At 37.3% G+C, this 22,125-nt stretch overlaps 1 protein-coding gene and 1 pseudogene across 1 annotated transcript in view; both read left to right on the top strand.

Annotated features, from left to right (window-relative positions):
- The first annotated feature begins 309 nt into the window (after positions 1-309).
- Positions 310-2,343, top strand: LOC123618132 (large ribosomal subunit protein eL32-like; annotated as a pseudogene).
- Positions 2,344-2,499: 156 nt separating this feature from the next.
- The window catches only part of OSBPL11 (oxysterol binding protein like 11), a 73,376-nt gene continuing 53,750 nt past the window's right edge, over positions 2,500-22,125 (top strand). Inside the window, exons 1-2 of the mRNA XM_010959356.3 lie at positions 2,500-3,407; positions 18,665-18,733. Of these exons, the coding sequence (XP_010957658.1) occupies positions 3,211-3,407; positions 18,665-18,733 (266 nt within the window). The 5' untranslated portion in view covers positions 2,500-3,210. The remainder of the gene's footprint in view (positions 3,408-18,664; positions 18,734-22,125) is intronic.

The raw sequence follows: 22,125 nt of genomic DNA, 5'->3' as shown, positions 1-22,125 counted from the left end.
CTGGCAACCACTAATCAACTGTCTGTCTCTATAAATTTCCCTATTCTGGACAGTCCGTAGAAATGGAGTCACACAACATGTGGCTTTTGCTGTCTTGCTTCTTTCACTTAGCGTAATGCTTTCAAAGTCTTTTTGTTATAGGATATATCAGCACTTCATTCCTTTTATGGTCAAATAATATTCTATTCTATGAATATATCACATTTTACATTTCTACCAGCAGTGTATGTGGGTTCCAACCTCTCCACATCCCTCATCAACAATGGTGGTTGCCTATCTTTTTGATTATAGCCATCCTAGTGGGTGTGAAGTGCTATCTCCTTGTGGTTTTGACCTGTGTTTCCTTGATTAGTAATGATGTTGATCTCTTAATGTATTTATTAACCTATGGTGTATCCTCTTTGGAGAAATGTCTATTCAGTTCCTTTGTCCATTTTAAAATTTGGTTTTCTTTTTATTAATGAGCTGTAAGAGCACTCTACATATTCTGAATATATGTCCCTTATCAGATATATGGTTTGCAAACATTTTCCTCCTATTTCATAGGTTGTCTTTTCACTTCCTTGATGATACTGTTTTCAGCACAGATGTTTTTAATTTTTGAGAAACCCAATCAATTTTTCCTTTGGTCACTTATGCTTTGATGTTATAGCTAAGAAGGCTTTGCTTAATCCCAAATCATGGAGATTTACTCTTTTTTTTTTTTTTTTGAGAATTTTATACTTTTAGCTCTTACATTTATGTCTTTGATACATTTTGAGTTAATTTTTGTACTTGGTGTGAGGTAAGGGTCCAATCTCATTCTTTTGTATGTGGATATCCAGGGTCCTAGAACCATTTCTTGGAAAGACTAGAGAGATCTTTTAAAAACATAGATCAGCTCTCTTCCTCGGCGCTACTTACCATCTCGTAGTCGGCATCATGGCCGCCCTCAGACCCCTAGTGAAGCCCAAGATCGTCAAAAAGAGGACCAAGAAGTTCATCCGGCACCAGTTAGACCAATATGTCAAAATTAAGCTGAACTGATAGAAACCTAGAGGCATTGACAACAGGGTGCGCAGGAGGCTCAAGGGCCAGATCCTTATGCCCAGCATCAGCTACGGGAGCAACAAGAAAACAAAGCACATGCTGCCCAGCGGCTTCCGCAAGTTCCTGGTCCACAACATCAAGGAGCTCGAAATGCTGCTGATGTGCAACAAATCTTACTGTGCTGAGACTGCTCACAAAGTCTCCTCCAAGAACTGCAAAGCCATTGTGGAAATAGTAGCTCAGCTGGCCATCAGAGTCACCAATCCCAACGCCAGGCTGTGCAGCAAAGAAAATGAATAGACAGCTCGTGCACATTGTATTTGTGTTAATAAAACCATGAAACTCAAAAAACAAAACAAAACAAAACAAAAAACAAACCAAAAACATAGATCAGATCACAACCCTCATCTATTAAAATTTTCAATGGCTTTCCATTGCGCTTACAATAAAATCCAAATTTCTCTGCCTATGTCTTCATTGTCACCTCACAGCACTCTCTTGTTCGCTAAGCTCCAGGCTCCCAGGTCTCTCATTTCCCCAAAAGTAAATAGTTTGCTTTTCCCTTAACTTCATCTTTCTTCAGTCTCTCACTTTAAATGCCATCTCCTCAAAGATGACTTTCCACAACTGTTCTTTCTAAAGTAAGTCTCCATCTAATCCTACTTATTTTCTATATCATCCCCTTTTATTTTCTTCATAGTCTTATCTGTATATCTGTATTTATTTTACTATTTTGTTTACATTTTTACATTGAGTAATACTACTTTGCACCACCATACTATTTTGCATACGGTATACATTCAATTCACAACTCATGTTGCCGGAAACTAGAATTTACAATTAGAAGGGACTTCAAAAATCACCTAAACACTCTTATTTTACAGATGCAAAAACTCAGGTCTAAAGAGGGTGAAAGAGTTGTCAGGAGTCAGAAGGAGTACCTGGGTTTGTTTCTGAGAGCTCTAATTTCCATGACAGTTTCTTTCTCATGTATAATACTGGTGTGCCTTATTCCAGTGTCTTGGTTTTTTTTGTTTGTTTGTTTTTGTTTTTTTTGCAAAATTACTAAAATAAAGAGGTGGGTTGTGTGTGTGGGGTGGGGGGATTGTTTTTGTAACTTCTTATAGAAATGACAACTTTCTAAGCTTTCTTCCTAAAATGTCTGTAAAGGGCCCTCAAGTGGAAGAACAGGAAGGACCCGGTTAGGAAGGCGGGAAGTCACCCTCCGCTAGGGCACTAACTCCTTTGTTTCTCCTTCCTCGGCTGTCCCACCTCCTCCGCCCGCCGGCGCCCTCCCACTCTCTTTCTCCGGAGTCAGCCGCCCCAGCATGGCTCTCCCAGAGGCTCCGCCCCCTTGAGGGCCGTATGCCCTGCTCCAAGATGGCGCCGGAGACTTCTGCTCTGGGGAAGTGAGCTCACCTACTCCGGAAGGGAAGGCGGGGAGAGAGCAGGCGGGTGGGTGACCCGCCGTGGGGCTGTGGGTGGGGTGGCGGTCGCAGCTGTGGCTTTCCCGTTTGGGCTGGAGAGAGGGCGAGGGACTCATCCGCCCCTGCGAATCCCGTCCAGGGCCCAAGGCGGAAGTTGCCCCGAGCGGCTCGCCTCTGGCCGGAGGAGAGGCGGCCCTGGGAGCCGGCGTCCCGCCCCCGGCGGCCTCCTTCCCCGGCCCTCCTCCCAGGCTGCGCGCGGGCGGTTCCAGCTCTGTCTCGGGGGCTGCGGCGGGAACCGCCGAGCGGGCTGTACGGGACCCTCCCCCTGAGGACCGGCTGGAGGAGAAGAGGGAGCGCGGCGGGTCAGTCCGTCAGCCCAGAGGTCAGGCCGCGGGTCCCTGTCCGTGGTCCGTCCTTCGGCCAGCCCTCTTGGCTAGAGTCCGCGACCTCCCCACGCTGCTTCTGCTTCTCCTTTGAGCATGCCATCAGATCCTCTGGCAGGGTGATTTTTTCCTCCTTGCTTTTGCACGGAAGGAGATATATATTCAAAGGATCTTTGTCCTCAAAGCTACCCCTCTCCTCTTAAAAGTTTTCCTTCAGGGGAATGCTTGTATTCCTTCCCTGGACCATTTGATGGTTCCTACTCCGGCCGCCGTCTGATTTGGCACCTGGGATCACCTTCAGATCAAATCTTAAATCTTATCACTTACAAAACTACTCTACCGAGTTATTCACTCCTGCCCCAGAAGGGCAAATGGACTTTGGAGTTAAGATGCAGGGAGGTGAACCAGTGTCAGCAATGAAAGTCTCAGAGAGCGAAGGAAGGCTGGAGGGCCTGGCCACCGCGGTGACCCCGAACAAGAACAGCAGCAACAGCAGCTGTGGGGGTGGAATCAGCAGCAGCAGCAGCAGCAGCAGCCGAGGTGGCAGTGCCAAAGGCTGGCAGTACAGGTATGGCCCTTCTTCAAGGTGATTTCCTGAGGTCGGCGGTAGTATGCTGGAGTCCGCATTCCAGCAGCTGTTGAAGGGCGAAGTTTATCCACTTTCAGGAGTAGCTAATACGTCTCATTTGGACCTGGGGGTCTCATCTTTTCATTAGCGACATTTAATTCATTCGTCTATTCGACAGGTATTTATTGAAAGCCCTTTGGAGAACACATAAGTGTATCCCCGAAGTACCTCTACAGCTGTAGAGTTCATTTTTCCTCTGGTTTGATCCTGTACTCACTTCTGTTTTTCTTGTATTGTAATTTGTTTACAAGCCCGCCTCCCTTGCTTGCTTGTGAGGGCAGGAACTGTTTAACTCAGCTCTCTCCAGAAGATAGCAAATGCTAGGTGCTTAAAACATGTTTGTCCAGTGGTGAATGGAGCCATTCAATCAGAAAGATTCTTGCCCTCATGGTGTTTGTGATTTAGAAGGGGAAATGTACATAAATAATTTCAATACAGAGGCAAAAGTACAAAGACTAGTGCCTCGGTTACTCTAAACTAGTGAGATGTTTCAGTTTGAATTGATCAGACCACTTATACCTCTCTCTGTCTTTGAGAAATTCTACATTTATTAATTTTCATTGATTTGAATGAAAAACTGAAAAAACAGGCAGTGAGTACTGGAGAAGCAGTGGTAGTTTAATTTTTTTTTTGGTTTTGATATGTAAAGGATAGGAATATGACCATCCAGAATCTTTTTTTTTGAAACAAATATATTTAACATATTAGATGTTAGATTCGGGTGTACAACAAAATGATTTGATATTTGTATGTATTGTGAAATGATCACCACAGTAAATCTGGCTAACATCCATCACCCACACATACTGTTTTTTTTTTTTAATAAGAACTTTTAAGATCTACTCTCTTAACAACTTTCAGATATATAATACAGTATTATCAACTATAGCCATGATACTGTACATTACATTTACAGGACTTATTTATTTTATAATTGGAAGTTTGTATCTTTTGATCACCTTTACCCATTTCATCCACTGCTGCCTCTGACTACCCTCAATCTTTTCTCTGTATCAGTGGGTTTTGTTTGGTTTGTTTTGTTTTTTAGATTCCACATATAAATGTGATTGTACAGTATTTGTTTTTTCTCTGGTGTATTTCACTTAGCATAATGCCCTGAAGGTCCATCCATGTTGTTGCAAATGGTAAGGTTTCCTTCTTTTTTATGGCTGAATAATATTCCATTATGTATATATACCACATTTTCTTTATCCATTCATCTTTGTCCATTTGATGGACACCTAGGTTGTTTTCATGTCTTGGCTATTGTAAATACTACTACAGTGAACGGGAGGGTGTAGATATCTTTTCGACTTAAGGTTTTTCTTTCCTTTGGATAAGTTCCCAGAAGTAGAATTGCTGGATTATTCAGAATCTTAAGAATGGATGAAATAGTGATACCCCATAGTATTGGAACTAAAGGAATGACTTTTTAAATTTTGGTTAACTGACTGCCTGTGTGCTTAACTCTGGTCCTTTTTAGCCTTTGTGCTGTTTGTAGTTGTGAAATTTGAAAGGGGTTAAAGTCAAGATTTGATGAAGAATGTACATTTATCATGAATATTATCTATATGTGTGAAACATGCATGACTATATTAACATACAGAAACAGCGTAGATTGTAACTTTTTATTGGTAAATGATGATAAGACAGGAAAGTATACTGAGTTACTGTGAGATGTCTAGGCTCACTTTTAGAGTGCATTATTCCTTTTGTTTGTGGTTTAAGGCTAAGCCTATAAAATTGTCAGTGACTTGGCAGGGATATTTTGATATGACTTAAGGAAGCAGGATAAAGTAATACTTATGTAGCCAGAAGTCAATCTTCTGACATTCTGAACTCTTTGAAACCCAGTCTCAGTTGAATTGAAAAGTGAAACAGGTTTCTTAACACTGGGGAGAGTTGTCATAAAGCCATACACTTTTCTTCTGTACTTTGACTCAGGATCCTGTTATCCCTCATTTAGGGTGTTCTTTAATAGTTACATAATTGTCAAACTAGAATCTTTTGGAAGCACAAATGAAAAAAGTTATCAGGGGAATTGCAACAGGAAATGCAACTGGCAATGTAGGACAAAGATTTGAAAAATTAACATGCAGACTCAGCTATATTACTTCCTAGTACAGTAATCATAGTTACAATAACCTAAGTCATCCAAGAAAGCACACTCTGTTTAAAAAGTCAGAGAACTCTATGATACAGTGGTGAATAATTTCAAGGAAAATAGCTAAAATTTTTAAGAAATGCTGAAGTATCTGGAAAATTCAGTTATGTGAAACTCTTCCCCAAGGATGCAGATATATAACACATTTACATACTGACATGTTTTTATCTGAGGCTTATTCAAGGCTAATCCTTCAACCTAACTCTCAATCAGATTTATCCCTTTGTCCTCTAGGACACTGATCAAACAATTTTCTCCATTGTCCTATATAGCTCCCTCTTCCCTGGCTTCTTCCCCTGAGGCCTAAAGTTTCTAGACTTTAAAAACAGCAACAATAGTAAAAACTAACCTAAATTCTTTATTTTATTATTATTTTTTTAACGGAGGTACCAGGGATTGAACCCAGGACCTTATGCATGCTAACTAAGCATGTGCCCTACCACTGAGCTATATCCACCCCGCTAAATCCTTTATACTCAACTGCCTCCATTTTCTTAACCCTCATTTGTTGGTCAGCCCATGACAGTTAGCTCTGTCCTTACCAAGGATATGAGTGAAAAAATGATGAATGTTTTTAGATTCTTATTCCAGTTGATATCTCTAATAAGTGTACCTTATTATTTTCTTGACTTTTTTGATACTACTTTCTCTTGGTTTCTCCTTTATTGCTCTGACTTTTCCTTTCTCATTTCTTTGATTGGCTTTTTTCCTTTAGAGGCTGGTATGTACTCCATCATCTTCTCTTCTTAAGCTCATGTTTTCTGTTTGTTGTCTCATTCTCTTCCATGGCCTCATCACTTCTTTCTGGAACTTGAGAGCCATATATCCAACTGCTTACCTATAATTTGCTACTATTCCATTTAAAAAATGGAGATTTCAGGTTATATCTTAGAGAGTGGTTGAAATTTAGAAAGGACCATGTGGTTCAGACCCTAAGCTTTGGCTTTGCAGACTTAGAAAATTAAATAGCATAATGCTTTCAAGGTTCATAAATGTTGTAGCATATATCATTATTTTATTCCTTTTGTGGCTGAATAATATTCCACTTATAAATATACCACATTTTGTTTATCCATTCATCAGTTGATCAACATTTGGGTTGTTTGGATTTTGTGGCTATTATGAAATAATGCTGCTTTGAACATTTGTGTTCAAGTTTTGTATGGACATATGTTTTTATTTTTCTTATGTCCATACTTAGGAGTGAAATTGTTGGGTCATATGGTAACTCTGTTTAACTTTTTAAGGAACTGTCAGACTAGTTTTCCAAAGCTGCTGCACCATTTTACCTTCTTAGCAGCAGTGTATTAGGGTTTTAATCTCTTCACATCCTTATGAACACTTGTTATTGTCTGTCTTTTTAATTTTAGCTATCCTGATGGTTATGAAATGGTTTCCCATTGTGGTTTTGAATTGCATTTCCCTGATGACTAATAATGTTGAACCTCTTTTCATGTACTTACTGATTATTTGTGTATCTTCTTTGGAAAGACGTTTGTTCAGATCCTTTGGCCATTTTTAAATCAAGTTATTTATCTTTTTTATTATGGAGTTGTAAGAGTTCTTTATGTATTCTGGATACATTTCCCTTATCAGATACATGATTTACAGATATTCTCTCCCATTCTGTGGGGTGTTTTTTCATTTTCTTGATGATACTGTTTGCAGCACAAAAGCTTTTAATTTTCATGAAGCCCAATCTGTTTTTTCTTCTTTTGCTTATACTTGGTGTCACATCTAAGAAATCATTGCCAAGTCCAAGGTCACAAAGATTTGTGTGTAAATGTTTTTGTCTAAGAGTTTTATATTTTAGTATTTACATTTAAGTCTTTGGTCCATTTTGAGTTCATTACTCTATATGGTTAATTGTATTTTTTCATATGTGAAATATCTGCTTATATGTTTTCATTTTTCTATTAATATTTTCTCTTAATATTTTTATTAATATACTTGAATTCTTTTTAAATATCCCATAATAATTACTATTTTAATATTATTTCTTGGTAATATTACTATTTGGCAGCTTGTTTTATCAGAGTGAGGAAGTGAGAAGACAGTGCTAGCAGGAAGGAAGTCACAGTCTTTCGTAACCTAGGCATGGAAGTGAAGTCACATCACTTTCAGTATTTTCACTAAGCAAATGATAAGGTTAGGCCCACACAACACTGTGAATACCAGCAGGTGAGGATCACTGGGAGCCGTTCAAGAAGGTGCCTATCATAGATATTAATATAGATGGACTCAAGATTGTCATCTACTGTTGAGATAGATTTGACGAGCAGACAATTGGAAATTTGTCTCTGAAGCTGAGAGTTGGGGGCTGAATTTGATTATTGGGGAATAAGAGGAGCTATTTGGAGATAAGTTGCCATGACCAAGACATACAATAATAAAAGGAAGGTGTTTGTAGGCTGGAAGAGAAGGAAATCGTTAGAGGAAGATTGACAGACCTTGGTGGCTGATTGAGTGGAGGGTAATAGTGAGGGAAGAAAGGAAAAATTTACTTCAGTTATCCAGGTATGAAACTTTAAAAAGTCTACAGGAGAAACAGATTTTGAGAGTCAAATGATGCATTTGGTTTTAGGTATGTTGGCCGTAAGTTGCCAGGTTGTTTAAGTGGCTTTTCCAGCTGGGCCTTAGAAATATGGGGCATTAGAAAATGTAGATAATTGCCTTTATAAGTGTCCAGAATGTTTTCACTTCTGTTACAACATTTAACCCTCACGACAGCTCTTGGAGGAAGGTAGGGCGTTATCTTCATTTTACAGTGAGGAAAACAGTTTTACAGTTGAAGTCAAAATGAGTTGGTCAAGGTTATAAAGCTAGTAAGTGGAGGAACTTTTATTCCTAGGTAGTTATTTGCATAAAGATTTAGATGTGCTCTGTAAAGGGATGAATAATTATTGATAAATAATTAGTTTTGGGAGAGTGGTTTCGTCATTTACTCGTGTTCTAACGCACGCAGCAAGTATTTTTGAGCCTTCACCGTGTGTGAAGCTCTCTGTTAGTTAATTCCAAATTAATGTGTACACTCAGAGCATTGAAAGTAGGGACCCCAAAGCTTATTTTGGGAGGATTATGAAAAAGAATCAGAAAAGGGAAAAACCTCAGCTACATTTGCAAAAATGATAAACTTTTTTAAAACCAGAGCTGAGAAGTGAATTTATTAGATTAGCCTTAAATTTTCTTCTTTCTGGAGTAACTTATATAATGTGGTCTTTGCTCACCATTTAAAAGGAAAGTTGATTTCTTAATTCTAGACCCTTCCTTCCTTTTTCATAGTAAATGTTCAGAGTTTATAAAATGTGCATGTTTCCATTATTTTTATTTTCTTCAGCTTTCAGAAAAATTGCAAATCTGCCACTTGTTTGTTAAAATGGACAGAAGTACCCAGAGGAGGAACTGAAAAGTGAATTGGAGTATATGACAGGCCTGCTTTTTTTTTACTTTGGGCTCAGTTCTGGCTAAACACCATTAACAAACAGGCACATCTCATTTCCTTATTAACAAATAGTATGTGTTTCAGTAAATGGGTAGAAGTCTGCAAATGTATAGTATAGAAATAATTTTTGTGGTCAGACCTGGTATCTTCCACTCTAAATACTCTGTTACAAGGAAAAGTACCTATTTGCAAACGGGGAAAGAACATCTGCCTAAATATAACCTAATGTTTGCTGTTTTTGAGGTCTTACCACTTTTTTGCAGTCGATTTGAAAAAAAAGTCATAAATGTTTGCTTTTTTCTTCTATAGGGGTTAAAGGTAGGTTGAATGGCTATTTCTGCACCTTAGTTTTTGTTTTCCTTGTCTGAAATCTGCTATAGATGCCAGTAAAAACAAGGGAAAAACAACTTATAGGCATGAAACTGAAAACTAAAATGTTGTTTCAAAAATGTAGTGAGAACTATATACCAAGCCTTGAGGAACAAGATTTGGTTTATTATGGTATACTGTGATTTCTTAAATTTTTGCTTTGCTAGTTTAAATGTAGTCCATTTGCATTCATATTTTCTTAGAAATTATACTATATCAAAACTATACGAACAATGTTAGAACACACAAATTAGTCTTTTTAGTCCTTTCCAAATAAGTCACCTAATTTAGGTCCCGGAGTTAATTGTCCATTTAATAGACTTGTAGGAAATTATGTCTTTTGTTTTTGCTTTTGAAAATAGTGGAGGTAACAGGCTCCTTGGTGTTGTCATTAGGGTACTCTGGACTCTGGAAATAATGGAGAATATTCTTGTCGTAAATTATACTACTTTGAGAGAGGGAACATCTTCCCTAGCTAAGAATCTTCCCCTGTACTGATTTTGTTCAATAAAATGATTTGTGTCTAGACTTGTTCAGGTTTGACTTAAAACTAAATTGCTTAATTAAATAGTCACATTAATGTTTTGGCATTACCGTCTGAGTTTTAGGACAATTTATAGAGCAATTTAGTTTGCTGGTGAAAGAAAGGATTTTCTTTTTGGTTAATTAGGTATTGTAACAAAGCATGATTTCCCACTCAGTGTCTCCCTGTGCTTGAGTTTGGCTGCCTTTGCAGTTTACTTCCATTGCTATCCCTGAGGTTGGCTGGAAGGTCCCTAGAGAGGTAGGCTGAAGTCTGTGGTTGCTACTGGCTGCAGCTGGAAACTGCAGGAGGGGTGGGAGAGAAGGGAGGAAGAAAGGGACAAAATGAGAATGATAAATGGTGAGATGAAATGCCACCAACTGTTGCTTCTGGAACAGGTTTCCTGTCCTTGAAAAGAAGCCTTTTTAATATGCTGCCTGAGCCTGTACCCTCAAATTCTATAAAGAATAACTTGTTTATCAATTTTGTAGCTGTTTCAAATATTTATAACTAATGTAAATGAAAAGTATTTTTAATTTAATTTTGGAGAATAATATGTTTACTTGATCCAAAATAATATTAAAAGTTGTACAATGAAAATCTTGCATCCCATCCTCCACCTGCTCAGGTCTCCTCCCATCTAAAAATGGAGGATAAACATTCTTGGCTTCTTGTCTGTGCTTCTAGAGATTTTTTTTTTCTTAAGAATTAAGTAAATACAATATGCATTGCCCCATTTTAAATTTTATGTATGTAGTATCAGTGCAGTCTGCTATAACAAAGTACTATACGCTGGATGGCTTACACAACAGAAATTTATTTTCTCACAGTTCTGGAGGCTGGAAGTTTCAGATCAGAGTGCCAGCATTGTCAGGTTCTGGTGAGGTCTCTTCAGGTTTGCAGATGGCCTTCTGTGTGCTCATGTGACAGAGCGCATGAGCTGGGAGAGGGAGCGAGCTCTCAGGTTTCTCTAAGGGCACTAATCCCATCACAAGAGTCCCAGTCTGTACCTGAGTATCTTCCAAAGGCCCCATCTCTGAATACTGTCACATTGGGAGGTTAGGACTTCAACATATGAGTTTTGGAGAGACACAATTCAGTCCACCTTTAATAAGTTCCCTATCATTAGAAAACACCACCCTGTTCTCCACCTTTAATAAGTTCCCTATTGATGGGCATTAAATTTGTTTCCAAAATTTTGCTATTATAAATAATGCTGCAGTGAATTACCTTCCAGACATGTCATCTTGCAAGCATATGAACATATCTGTGGGAGAAATACCCAGAAGTGGAATTACTGAGTCAGTTTGTAATTTTGATATTAGTTTTTGTCAGATTTCTCTTCATTAGGATGTACATTGCCAATGGTTGAGTACTTATTTCCCATCAGCCTTATCAGTGTGTTATTAGATTGGCAAAAATCTAAAAGTAATAGGTTAAAAAATGGTGTTTTGGTATAGTTTTAATTTGATTTTTTTTTTTATTATGTGTGAGGTTTTAGCATAAAATTTTGAGTGGGATTTTATCGTGCTTTGCTGCCATTGTAAAGAGTGAATCAATCTAAACCAGCAGTTGGAAAATTATGTATAAAATATACTTATGCCTTTAGATTTTTTTTTCTTATTATACTCTTGGTAGCTCAGAGACATGGTTTCATCTTAGAGTATACATTGCATATTTTAAAGTCATACTTTAAAAATATCATGTGATTTTATAGCTATATAAGATACAGAATCATTTGATTATACAGATACTTGTAACTGGAAGGTGATCCACTTCCTAGTAATAGGGAGTTTGAAGAGATGATATATATATCAACCAAAAATTATGATGAAATTGTTACAAAAAAGAAGATTTTTCTTTTATTTAAATAATAGAATGAGCTTTTTACATTTTCCTTGGGTTTATTTTTTGGATAATTAATATTTATAGGTACTTTAAGGGAAAAAAAACTTGAGTGTTTGAATTTGTTGTTACTTAAGTAATAAATGGGAAATTTTCAAAAGAAGAATCAACTCTTTAGTCAGGTAATAAACATATGAAAATGAACATTGCTTGGTGCTTCTTGTGTGGTTGTCACCTTTTTTCCCCTCCTTGCTTATTCAGATATGAAAGAAGGGAAATGCTCTTCTGCTTTTTCTTTTTGCTTTCAATTTAGAAAGAATTACCACAAAGGAAGAAAGCATTCTTTATACTCATTTCTTGTATTGTGCAATTATAGACAAAAATTAAATGTTATTAAAATGTATTTTGGAACTAAGTATAGTTTATGACAGACAGAGGTACATAAGAAACAGAATGAGAAAATAGTCATATAGATAGGGAGGATGGCAGGGGACTTTTAGTACCCTGCTGTTCTCTTGGTCTGTGGTGTCTCATTGAAATGGCTACTGTGAAGACTTTTTGGGAGTATGTGAGGGGTAAGTAAATGCTACTATGTGAATAAGATAGTGTTCTAGAAATGTTTTTCTACTTTTCTCTAAAAAATTTTAATCTGAAATATTATGTTGCTTTTATTTGCAGACTTTACTTTTGCAATAACAATTTTCCATTAAGAAAAACCTATAGAATTTTGAGTGATGAGTGATGTACGCACATTTTAGAAATTTTAGATGAAAGGGTCATCTAACTAATACATGAAAAAACTAAGGCCTAGAGAAATTAAGTGATTTGACCAAGGCCGCCCATGGCATTAGTCAGTGGGAAAGTTAGAACTAGATCCTGTATCCCTTTTAAGTGTTCATTGCACAGTACAGCACTACCCTGCACTTAAGCTTTAGAAACTTAATTTTGAGCATAAGGGGTATTGAAAAGCCAACTAGTAAGGTCTGAAAGTCCTGTTTATACGTAAAAGCTTTACCCTATTTTTGTTGGCAAACAGTGGTGCCATCGGCTGCTATGAGGAAACTAGCCCCTTTTTATGTTGAAGGGTGGGAGTTATACCGGTTGCAGCCTCTTTGGAGAGCAGGTTGGCAATATCTGTAAAAACTAAAAATACATATACTTCTCACCTAGCAATTTCACTTTTAGCAAATGTACACAAAGATATGTATAACTTGGTTTATTACAGTATTGTTTGTAATAATAGAAGCCTGGAAGCAAATGTCTATTAGTAGGGGCACTAGTTAAATATATAGTAATACTATAGTGCAGTGGATTACTATGTAGATGTTAAGAATGAATTAGATCCATATGTGTCAAAATGAAGCCGTCTAAGAAAACTGTGGAAAAAGCAAGGTACGGAATGTGATTGCAACCATTTATTTAAAAAATAAAGTGTGTATGTGTCCACGGCACAGGCACACTTGTAGAAACATAGAATATCTCTGAAGAGATAACACAGAAAGTTGAGGGAAGTGGTTATCTCTGAGGAGGGGGACTGGGGGCTGGCAGACAAGGTTGGCTAAGACTTTTCACTGTGATATGCATATGATACTTGTTGGGAGACCATTCTTCATGGGTCTCTTATGTTTCTGTCTGTCTTGTGAGCAAAGATACTGACTGTCTTTTGTTCTTTACTGTTTTCTCAAAAATACTGTAACAAACAGTCTTAGAGTATAGAGATAGTGTCTCCCTCCTGAGAAAAAGTGAGATTTGTTTACTGTCTAGTATGATAGAGATAATGTCTCCTTGCCACGGAGGTCAGGCAGACTTACTGTCCTTAAAAGTCTTGGGCTCCCTACACTCAAGGTTCCTCGTCTGTCCCACAACCTGCCGCGTGTGCAGGCATCTCCTGCCCTCTATGCATCGCCCCGTGTGTTTGGACTGATAATCTGTCTACTGCTAGTGCTGTGACTACTGAAGTCTTTCATCTCTGACTTGTCTCAGGTCTCCTGCCAGCATCCGGGAAACTACAGCAAGCCAACTTATTAGCTTGCAAATAGGGTTTCATCTCAGACCTTTCATAGTTCTTGACAAAATACCTACTGGAAAGGAGGGAGGGAGTGAGTGTCCCTTGACTTTATACTTTTTGAAACAGATTGACACAGTTGGAATTAGAATTTGTTTTATCTGGGATTTATTTGAGCATACAGGCTGGGAATTTATTATTTTTTTTTTTGCAGGCTATTCAGTTGTCTTATGGTTTTATAGAAAAATCCTGCCTCTATCTTCCCATTGCTTAATTCATTCTTTATAGAACGCCTGTTTATATCCCAGTCCACACCCTATGTGCTGCAAGGAGTGCTAGGAGAGTGGGAAGCAGTCCCTGCTCTGTAGAATATCTTTTTACAGCAGCAGGAGGTACATGTGTTGCAATCACCCCCATCTGTTGTCAGTTGCTTTTTCCTCAGCTAAGCAGGCTGCTCCCTCCCTTCATGCTATTTATGTTATCAAGGGAATGAACCAAAACTAAGCCTTTTTGGAGGACAGTTCTTGCCTTGTAGAAAGTAGGAATTTTGGTCTGTGGTGTGACTGGCACCTCCCTTACTACAGCTTGCATAAATCCCTGCATGTAATTAAATGCCTTAAGGTGTCCAACACTAATTCCTCTACCTGGGCTCTGGAGCCCACCTCCCCCATTTCTGTCTGTCTTCTTTCTGAGTTGTGAGCCTTTTTACTATTTCCTACCTGTTAGGCACTTAGAACTGCCCTGCATTAAGCCCACACTCCCTTAACCACTCCTCTTTCTCCCAGTCTCCCTTTGGTTATTGCCCACTCTTTCTGTCTTCATCATTCCATCAACCTGTTATCTCTTGGTTGTTAAATCTAGTAGAAATTTCTCAGTCTTCTTCTTCCTTCACCCCTCAGTAGCAGTAAACATTCTTGACCACAGACTTACTTGAAATACTCCTGGTTTTCGTTCTACTACTCTGCTGCTTCTTACCTCCTTTCTGTACTCCTCTTGCCTTTAAAACTTTTCCTTAGGGTTCTCTCTTACTCTGTCCCTTCTATTGTCATTTTATAATACTTCCTGGGTGATTTTATTTACTCTGATGGCTGCAGTTACCAGTTACATGCGTATATGCTGATTACTACCAAATCTGTATGTTTAATCCAGATCATGTCACCTTATTGGATATCTCCCTGTGTATGCCCCACAGGTCCCATCAATTCAACATGTTAAATTGGAATAAATCCAAAAGTTCCTTTATGGTCCCCATTTCAGAGAAGGTATTAGTATCTACACAGTTACACCAGCTGGAAATCTGGGTGTTGCCTTGTCCCTTCTCTCTCGCTCTTTACTCTCACTCTCTTTTCACATCTAAGTCCAGTCATTTCAGCCTAATCACTTTTGAATCCTGTGTCTTTGTTTAATGAATCTCATCTTTAACAAAATACCCTTTTCATTTGTGTGGCAGCTAAAAACACAGTCCCAATGAGTCATTTTCTTTTTCCTCAAGGAAATATATTTCTCTTTTTATTAGTCTTTTGGACCAACATTTTTACTTCACAGAACACAAACTATTCGTATGATATAATCAGATATGTGGTGTATTCCCACTTTAACAACTGGATTTTATTCATATTAACAGGTATATTAAAAATCTATTAAATTCACACATTTTAAATGGGAGCAAAACATGAGTGTCAGAGGTACTACATAATGACTCAATTATAAGGAAGTAGGGAAGAAGCAGTAAACCAAAGACATTCACTCACAGAGCCTTTTGTGCTGGCCACCAGATGGCACAGTGGTTCCACGTCTGCTGGTTGTACTGACTGGAGAAAGGGAAGGATGAGCCAGGGATAGTGTAACCAACTGTTTCAAAGAGGGGGATGTTCGTAGGTTGGTTCTATACAACCTCAGATGTCTGTCTTATATAGTAAAAGGAGGCTAGCAGTTTGTGATTACGTACGTGAATTTCTGTTCTTTTAAGGCTGGCTTTATGCTACTAACAAATGAACCATGTCAATATCCCTCTTGTGATTTTTGTGAGAAAGTTAACTTTTTAGATAAGCATCAAAAATATTAAAAACATTAAAAATTAAATATAAAACATTACTGTATTGTGAAATATGAGGATACACTCATTTTATTTAGTGAATGCTGCTGCTGAAATTGTACTCTTAAAAATTCATTGATAGCTATTAAATGACTGATATAGACAACTTAGATATGACGAAAATGAGGAATACCTTTAATAAGACTGAACAAAGGTCAAGGAGAAGAGGCATTGTCTTTAATTGCTTTGAAATGAAGATCTTGTTTTTCTCAGTTGTAGATAGTTTACTTGAAGTTTTAAGAAAGATTCTTCACACAGCTCATATATACATTTGAAGAATATATATAGTCCTAGAACCAGAGAAATTGAACCGTAATTGAGTTGTAATGTCTTTATAATATGCTGATGACTATGAAATTATTATTATCTAGTAATGAAAACTTGGTTTAGAGAACCTAGATTAAAGGGGAAAATAAAAAATGGTGAATTACGGAATATCTGAGTACTTGGGGGAAATGTTTAATTTATGTGACACCCTAGGCCTTTTGTAGATTGATACAGAGTGTAAATAAATTGACAAATATTCAGGTTATGAAGCTACAGGACAGAGTAGACAGAGAGTAAGATTTTTGAAAAATTTAGATATAATTGACATAACAGTTTCTGGTGCACAACATAATGATTTGTTTATATGTTGCAAAATGATCATGGTGTCTAGTTAACATCCATCGCCACACATATGTATACTTTTCTTGTGATGAGAACTTTTAAGATCTACTTTCTTAGCAACTTCCAAATATACAACACAGTATTTGTAACTATAGTCACCATGCTATACATAACATTCCCCAGTACTTATTTATTTTATAACTGCAAATTTGTATCTTTTGATCACCTTCATCCATTTTGCACACCTCCCACCTCCACCTCTGGCAACCACTAATCTGTTCTCTGTATCTATGAGTTTTGTGGGGGATTTTTGTTTTTATTTTTAGATTCCATATATAAGTGAAGGAATAAGTTTTGAGGACAAGAACAGTTCAGGGCAGCTAAGCTCTGTGTTAAATATCTAAAACAGATGAGGAACTCTTTTGGGAAATTATTTTTTGGCAGAGTCCAGGGGCACTGGTATTCCTATGGCCCCAAAGATATGTTTAAGCCTGAAGCCTGAAGCCTGGGGAAAATGTGAGAGCCATGCAAGAAAATTCTCTCTCTGCTTGTTCAAGTACCAGTAGAACTGAAAGAAATAGCTTTGCTGTGACGTAGGACTGGAAATAGAGGCCCTATAGCAAAAAATCCAATGGATTAGGTTTCTAGAGAAGAATCTTTCCTTTAGATATGGATTTTAGAAAATACTGAAATGAGAATTCAGATGGTACTGTCAGTTTTAACATAACAGAATAGATATAAATTACCATAACTTTGGGTGGGCATTTTAGAAGTTGACAGCCTTTGTCTTCTTGAGATTAGGACCTTACAAAGCCTAAAGAACTTGAGCAGTTTCACTTAATATTAATAAACAGTGTTGTTTGCTCATCTTAGAATGGAAGAAAAATACAGGAAAAAAAAAAAACCCCCATACTGATCAGTGTTCTTTATTTTCATTTGATCTTTATTTTCAAATACCAAGAAGACGTGAGATTAGAGGGCGGCCTCCTACTTGCTCTCCAGTAGTAATAGCTACTGGACTCTTATAGTCAATTTGGTCATTTGGTTTGCCTGAGAGAATATCTTTATCTTCCTCTCTTCTCATTTGTCATTCAGGTCCATCTAAATCTTATAAAAATTTTGTTCTGTTTGTTGTGTCACCTCTCCCTTGATTGTGCTCTTGATGTCTGTGTCTTAAAGGTTGCCAGTTATATCTGTGCTTTCAATTTCTTAGATGCTGGCTAGCTGAAATTTTACCAAATAAACTGTGATTCAGGAATAGTAGAGAAAATAAGTGTATAAAATTCATTGCATTTTATAGTTAAAACTAGAGTAGGTGAGTTTAAAAGAAATTCTTAATGTAAATTACAAAATAAAAAAGATGAAGCCCATATATCAAAAAGATATGCCAGTCTAGCGTTAGTATCTTTTTGTTAAGTGTAAGGAACCTTAAAATATTGGAAAAGAAATATCAATGAGATATTGCATTTTCTATAAACCACTATAACATAATCTAATAGATAGAAAAGAGAGTAAAGAAACTCAATTGTAGTTAGGCTAATAATACAGGTCCCAAATAAATCTTTCCAGTGGCAAGACTTGACGTGAGCACTCTGCCTCTGCCTGTCTAGGGTTGGGGAGTGGGAGTGATGTGTCACACTCATCAAAAACAGGATCTTCATTTTGGAAGGCCAAAAAATCAAAGACATAATATGTTCCACCAGAGTAAGGAGGCACTGTTCAACCTAGAGACCCTTTTTAGTTTATTCTAGAACCTTAAAACTGAATCTTATTTCTTTAGTACTGAATTGAGTTATAAAGTATTTTTATAATTATATTTATAGTATATTTGTTTCATATTTATATAATTTTATACTTATATAATGATTTTATATTTGAGATATTATATAATTTAATGGGGATTACACTTGTTTTGAAGAACTCTGGTGAAATAAAGTCCTATGGTTATGAAATATGGGAGATTAAATAGCTCAGTAGAACTGTAAATTTTACTTATTAACCTATAAATTTTACTTCTGAAGTAAGTTTGAAGCGTTTGTAGAAAAATTATGTATCTACAGCTATCCTTTAAACTGTTCAGTTAACCTCCTGGGATTTTTTTCTAATTGTCTCTGACTTTGGTACTTTCTGATCTTTTTGAAACAGTGATCACATGGAAAATGTGTGTGGCTACTTAATGAAGTACACCAATCTTGTCACTGGGTGGCAGTACAGGTAAGTGTGATTGATCTGTCATATCAGTCTCCCAAGAGACTGGAAGTGGAGCTGATAATTTTATATTCTCATCTTACTTCAGCACAGATATGGCTGGGAAACCTGTTACAGGAAGATTTACCATTTTTTCTAAAAGTCTGATGACTTTCTTCTCTTTTCTAGAGGGTAGGAGGAGTTAACATCTGTCTAAATTACAGCCTCCAAATGCCTCAGAAATTACTATTATATTAATATTAGAATAATTTGTTCACTTGCTTTGGGCTTTTTTTATGCATACTTTCAGTGGTTAGGCTTTTTGGGTGGTTTGGAGGCAGCAAAGAGTTTTGTGTTAAGTGCCTGTTCAAGATGCTCAAAACTTCTCTGGGGCCCTAGAGAGTTTAAATAACCAACCTAAGGTCACACAGGCAGTCCTATCTTAAATACTTTGTGGAATTGGTAGTTGTGGGGCAGAGGATGAAACTTTTTTTTTTTTTTGTGGTGAAATAAACATAACAAAATTTACCATTTTAAACATTTTTAGGTATACAGTTCAGTGGCATATACATTCACATTGTTGTACAACCATCACCCCATTCCTCTCCAGAGCTTTTGGCATCTTCTCATACTAAACCTCTGTACCTGTTAAGCAATCACTCCACATTTCTCCCTCCCCTGAGTCCTTAGCAACCACTGTTCTACTTCCTGTCTCTATGAACTTGACTACTCTAGGTAACCTCATATAAATGGTGTGGCTTATTTCACTTAGTATGATGTCTTCAGAATTCTTTCATGTAGTATGTATCAGAATTTCCTACCTTTTTAAGGCTGAATAATGGTCCGTAGTATGTATGTACCACATTTTGTTTAGCTGGTCACCTGTTAATGGACGTTTGGGTTGCTTCCACCTTTTGACTATTGTGAACAATGCTGCTGTAAACATTGGCGCACACATACCTGTTGGAGTGCCTGCTTTCATTTTCTGTGTGTATACCCAGAAGTGGAATTGTGAGATCTCATGGTAATTCTGTGTGTAACCTGTTGGGGTATCTCCATTTTGTTTTCCATAGATACTGTACAATTTTACATTCCCACCAGCAATGCACAGAAGTTCCAATTTCTTTACATCCTCCCAACCAACACTTGCTACTTTCTGTTTTCCTCTGTGTGTTTTTAATAATAGTCATCCTAATGGGTGTTAAGTGGTATCTCATTGTGATTTTTAAACTATTTAAAAGAGAAGGGCGGGAGGGTATAGCTCAATGATAGAGTGCATGCTTAGCAAACAGCAGGTCCTGGGTTCAATCCCCAGTACCTCCATTTAAAAATAAATAAATAAATAAACCTAATTACCTCTCCCCACAAAGAAAAGTAGAAATTAAAAAAAAAAATTTTTTTTAAGTGAGAAAGCTAGAATTTGAACCCAAATAGTTCTGGCTCCCAAGTCTATGTTCTTTGCATTATAACATGCTGCTTTTTATCCACGTCATTTGGAAGACTTCTGCTTTTGGCTATGATGGGATAACTGGAGGTGAATTTTCCTTTCTACCTTAAACAACTGGAAAATGAGACATAGTATAAGAAAGAATGATATTTATTTATTTATTTATTTATTTAATTTTTAAACATTTTTAAACATCTTTTTATTAATAGTCATTTTATAATGTTGTGTCAAATTCCAGTGTAGAGCACAATTTTTCATTTATACGTGAACATACATATATTCATTGTCACAGTTTTTTTCGCTGTGAGCTACCACAAGAACTTGTATGTATTTCCCTGTGCTATATAGTATAATCTTGTTTATCTATTCTACGTATGCCTGTCAGTATCTACAAGTTTTGAACTCCCAGTCTATCCTTTCCCACTCCCCTCCCCCTTTGCAACCACAAGTTTGTATTCTATGTCTTTGAGTCTGTTTCTGTTTTGTATTTATGTTCTTTTTTTAGATTCCACATATGAGTGATCTCATATGGTATTTTGAAAGAATGATTTTTAGACATTTAAAAAATAGTCAAAACACTGATGAATATGTGATTGTTTAAAAGAGAAGGCAGCTTGGGTCATGTTTAGTTTGAAGTGACATTAGGGCTTTCAAATAGGAGTGACATGCAGGAAGTTGGAGGTCATAAGAGAAGTCAAAGCTGGATATGAAAACATGGAAGGGAATCATTCCTATATAAGTGGAAAGGGTAGTTTTCTAAGGTTCCCCTCTTTTATTAAATAAATAAGTAAATAAAAGGGCAAAGTCAAGGGAGCCTTTCACTTTGCATTTTCCCACCTCAGTTTTTATGTAATTTTTGAAGGTTATATATGTAAATGACATATGAAGTATGTTTTTTAAAAAAATTGTCATTTTGCTCTTAGCATTATTCTTTGTTCTCTTTTTAAAAAGGGAAATATGTTAACTTTTCTCCCCCACAACATTCAACAACTTTCATTCATGTAATATTACTGAATATTGTTGAGAAATCTCAAAAGTGAACAGAGTAAGAAAGCTCCGAAACATACCCACCATATAAGATTTAGTATGTTAAAAGATGGCATTTCGGATCAGTGGTAACTTACAGCCATGAGATAAAGGGGCAGGTGTTTGTATCATTGCGTGAGGGAGCCTACCAAAAAGATCCATTGGTCACTGGTTGCCTGGGGAGTTAGCTAAGAGATCCAAGGGAAGTTCTAGCATATGGAGGGGCATTGCCTCTGCCGACGTGATCCCTCCAGCTGTCTAAGAGGCCAGTTTTAGCAGCAGAGGAAAGTGTGGGGATAAAGACAACCTACCCCTGTTTGCCACTGAAAACAGAACCTTTTACTAACTTGCTCCCTCACAGAGGTCTTAGCTTGCCAATTTGGTTGCTGTAAGCCCGCTGTAGAAAAAACTTCCATCTTCCATTTTCTGTCAACCTGGCTGAAGTCTTGTGGCACAGCAGAGATATACTGGGTTCCCAGCATGGTATGTGCAGGTTGAGTGATTAGAGGGGAACAGAAAGGTTAAGACCATGTTAAAGAATCTTAGGTTTAGTAGCTCAGCTCCTTTTGGCGGGCCCAGCCGCTTTGTCCATGTGCTACAGATAAAGCTTAGGTAACAAAAGCACTGTACCTGTGCCAGATATTCAAGACAGTTACCCTGCAGCCCATTTCTGTTTTGACTAAGGGCCACTTAGAGCAGCTTGGAGAAATCCAGCATGGGCATACTCTTTAAATAACTGCTTGCTCTGGAATGTAGTACCTTAGTTAGGAAAGAGCAAGGAAGGAACCCACTTCTTTTACTTTCAGTCTAATGGTGAAGTGAGATTCTTTCCCGTTTTGCTTAGAAGTTCTATACATGCTCAGCACTGAGGCCTAGCATGTTTGAAACAAAACATATAGGTGCCTTTCCATCCCAACTCTTCACTAAAGTTGATTTTTGTCATCAT

This window comes from Camelus bactrianus, chromosome 1, assembly GCF_048773025.1.
Source record: "Camelus bactrianus isolate YW-2024 breed Bactrian camel chromosome 1, ASM4877302v1, whole genome shotgun sequence".
Taxonomy (NCBI): domain Eukaryota; kingdom Metazoa; phylum Chordata; class Mammalia; order Artiodactyla; family Camelidae; genus Camelus; species Camelus bactrianus.
Note: the sequence above shows the minus strand (reverse complement) of the source record. Positions and strands in the feature narration are given on the sequence as shown.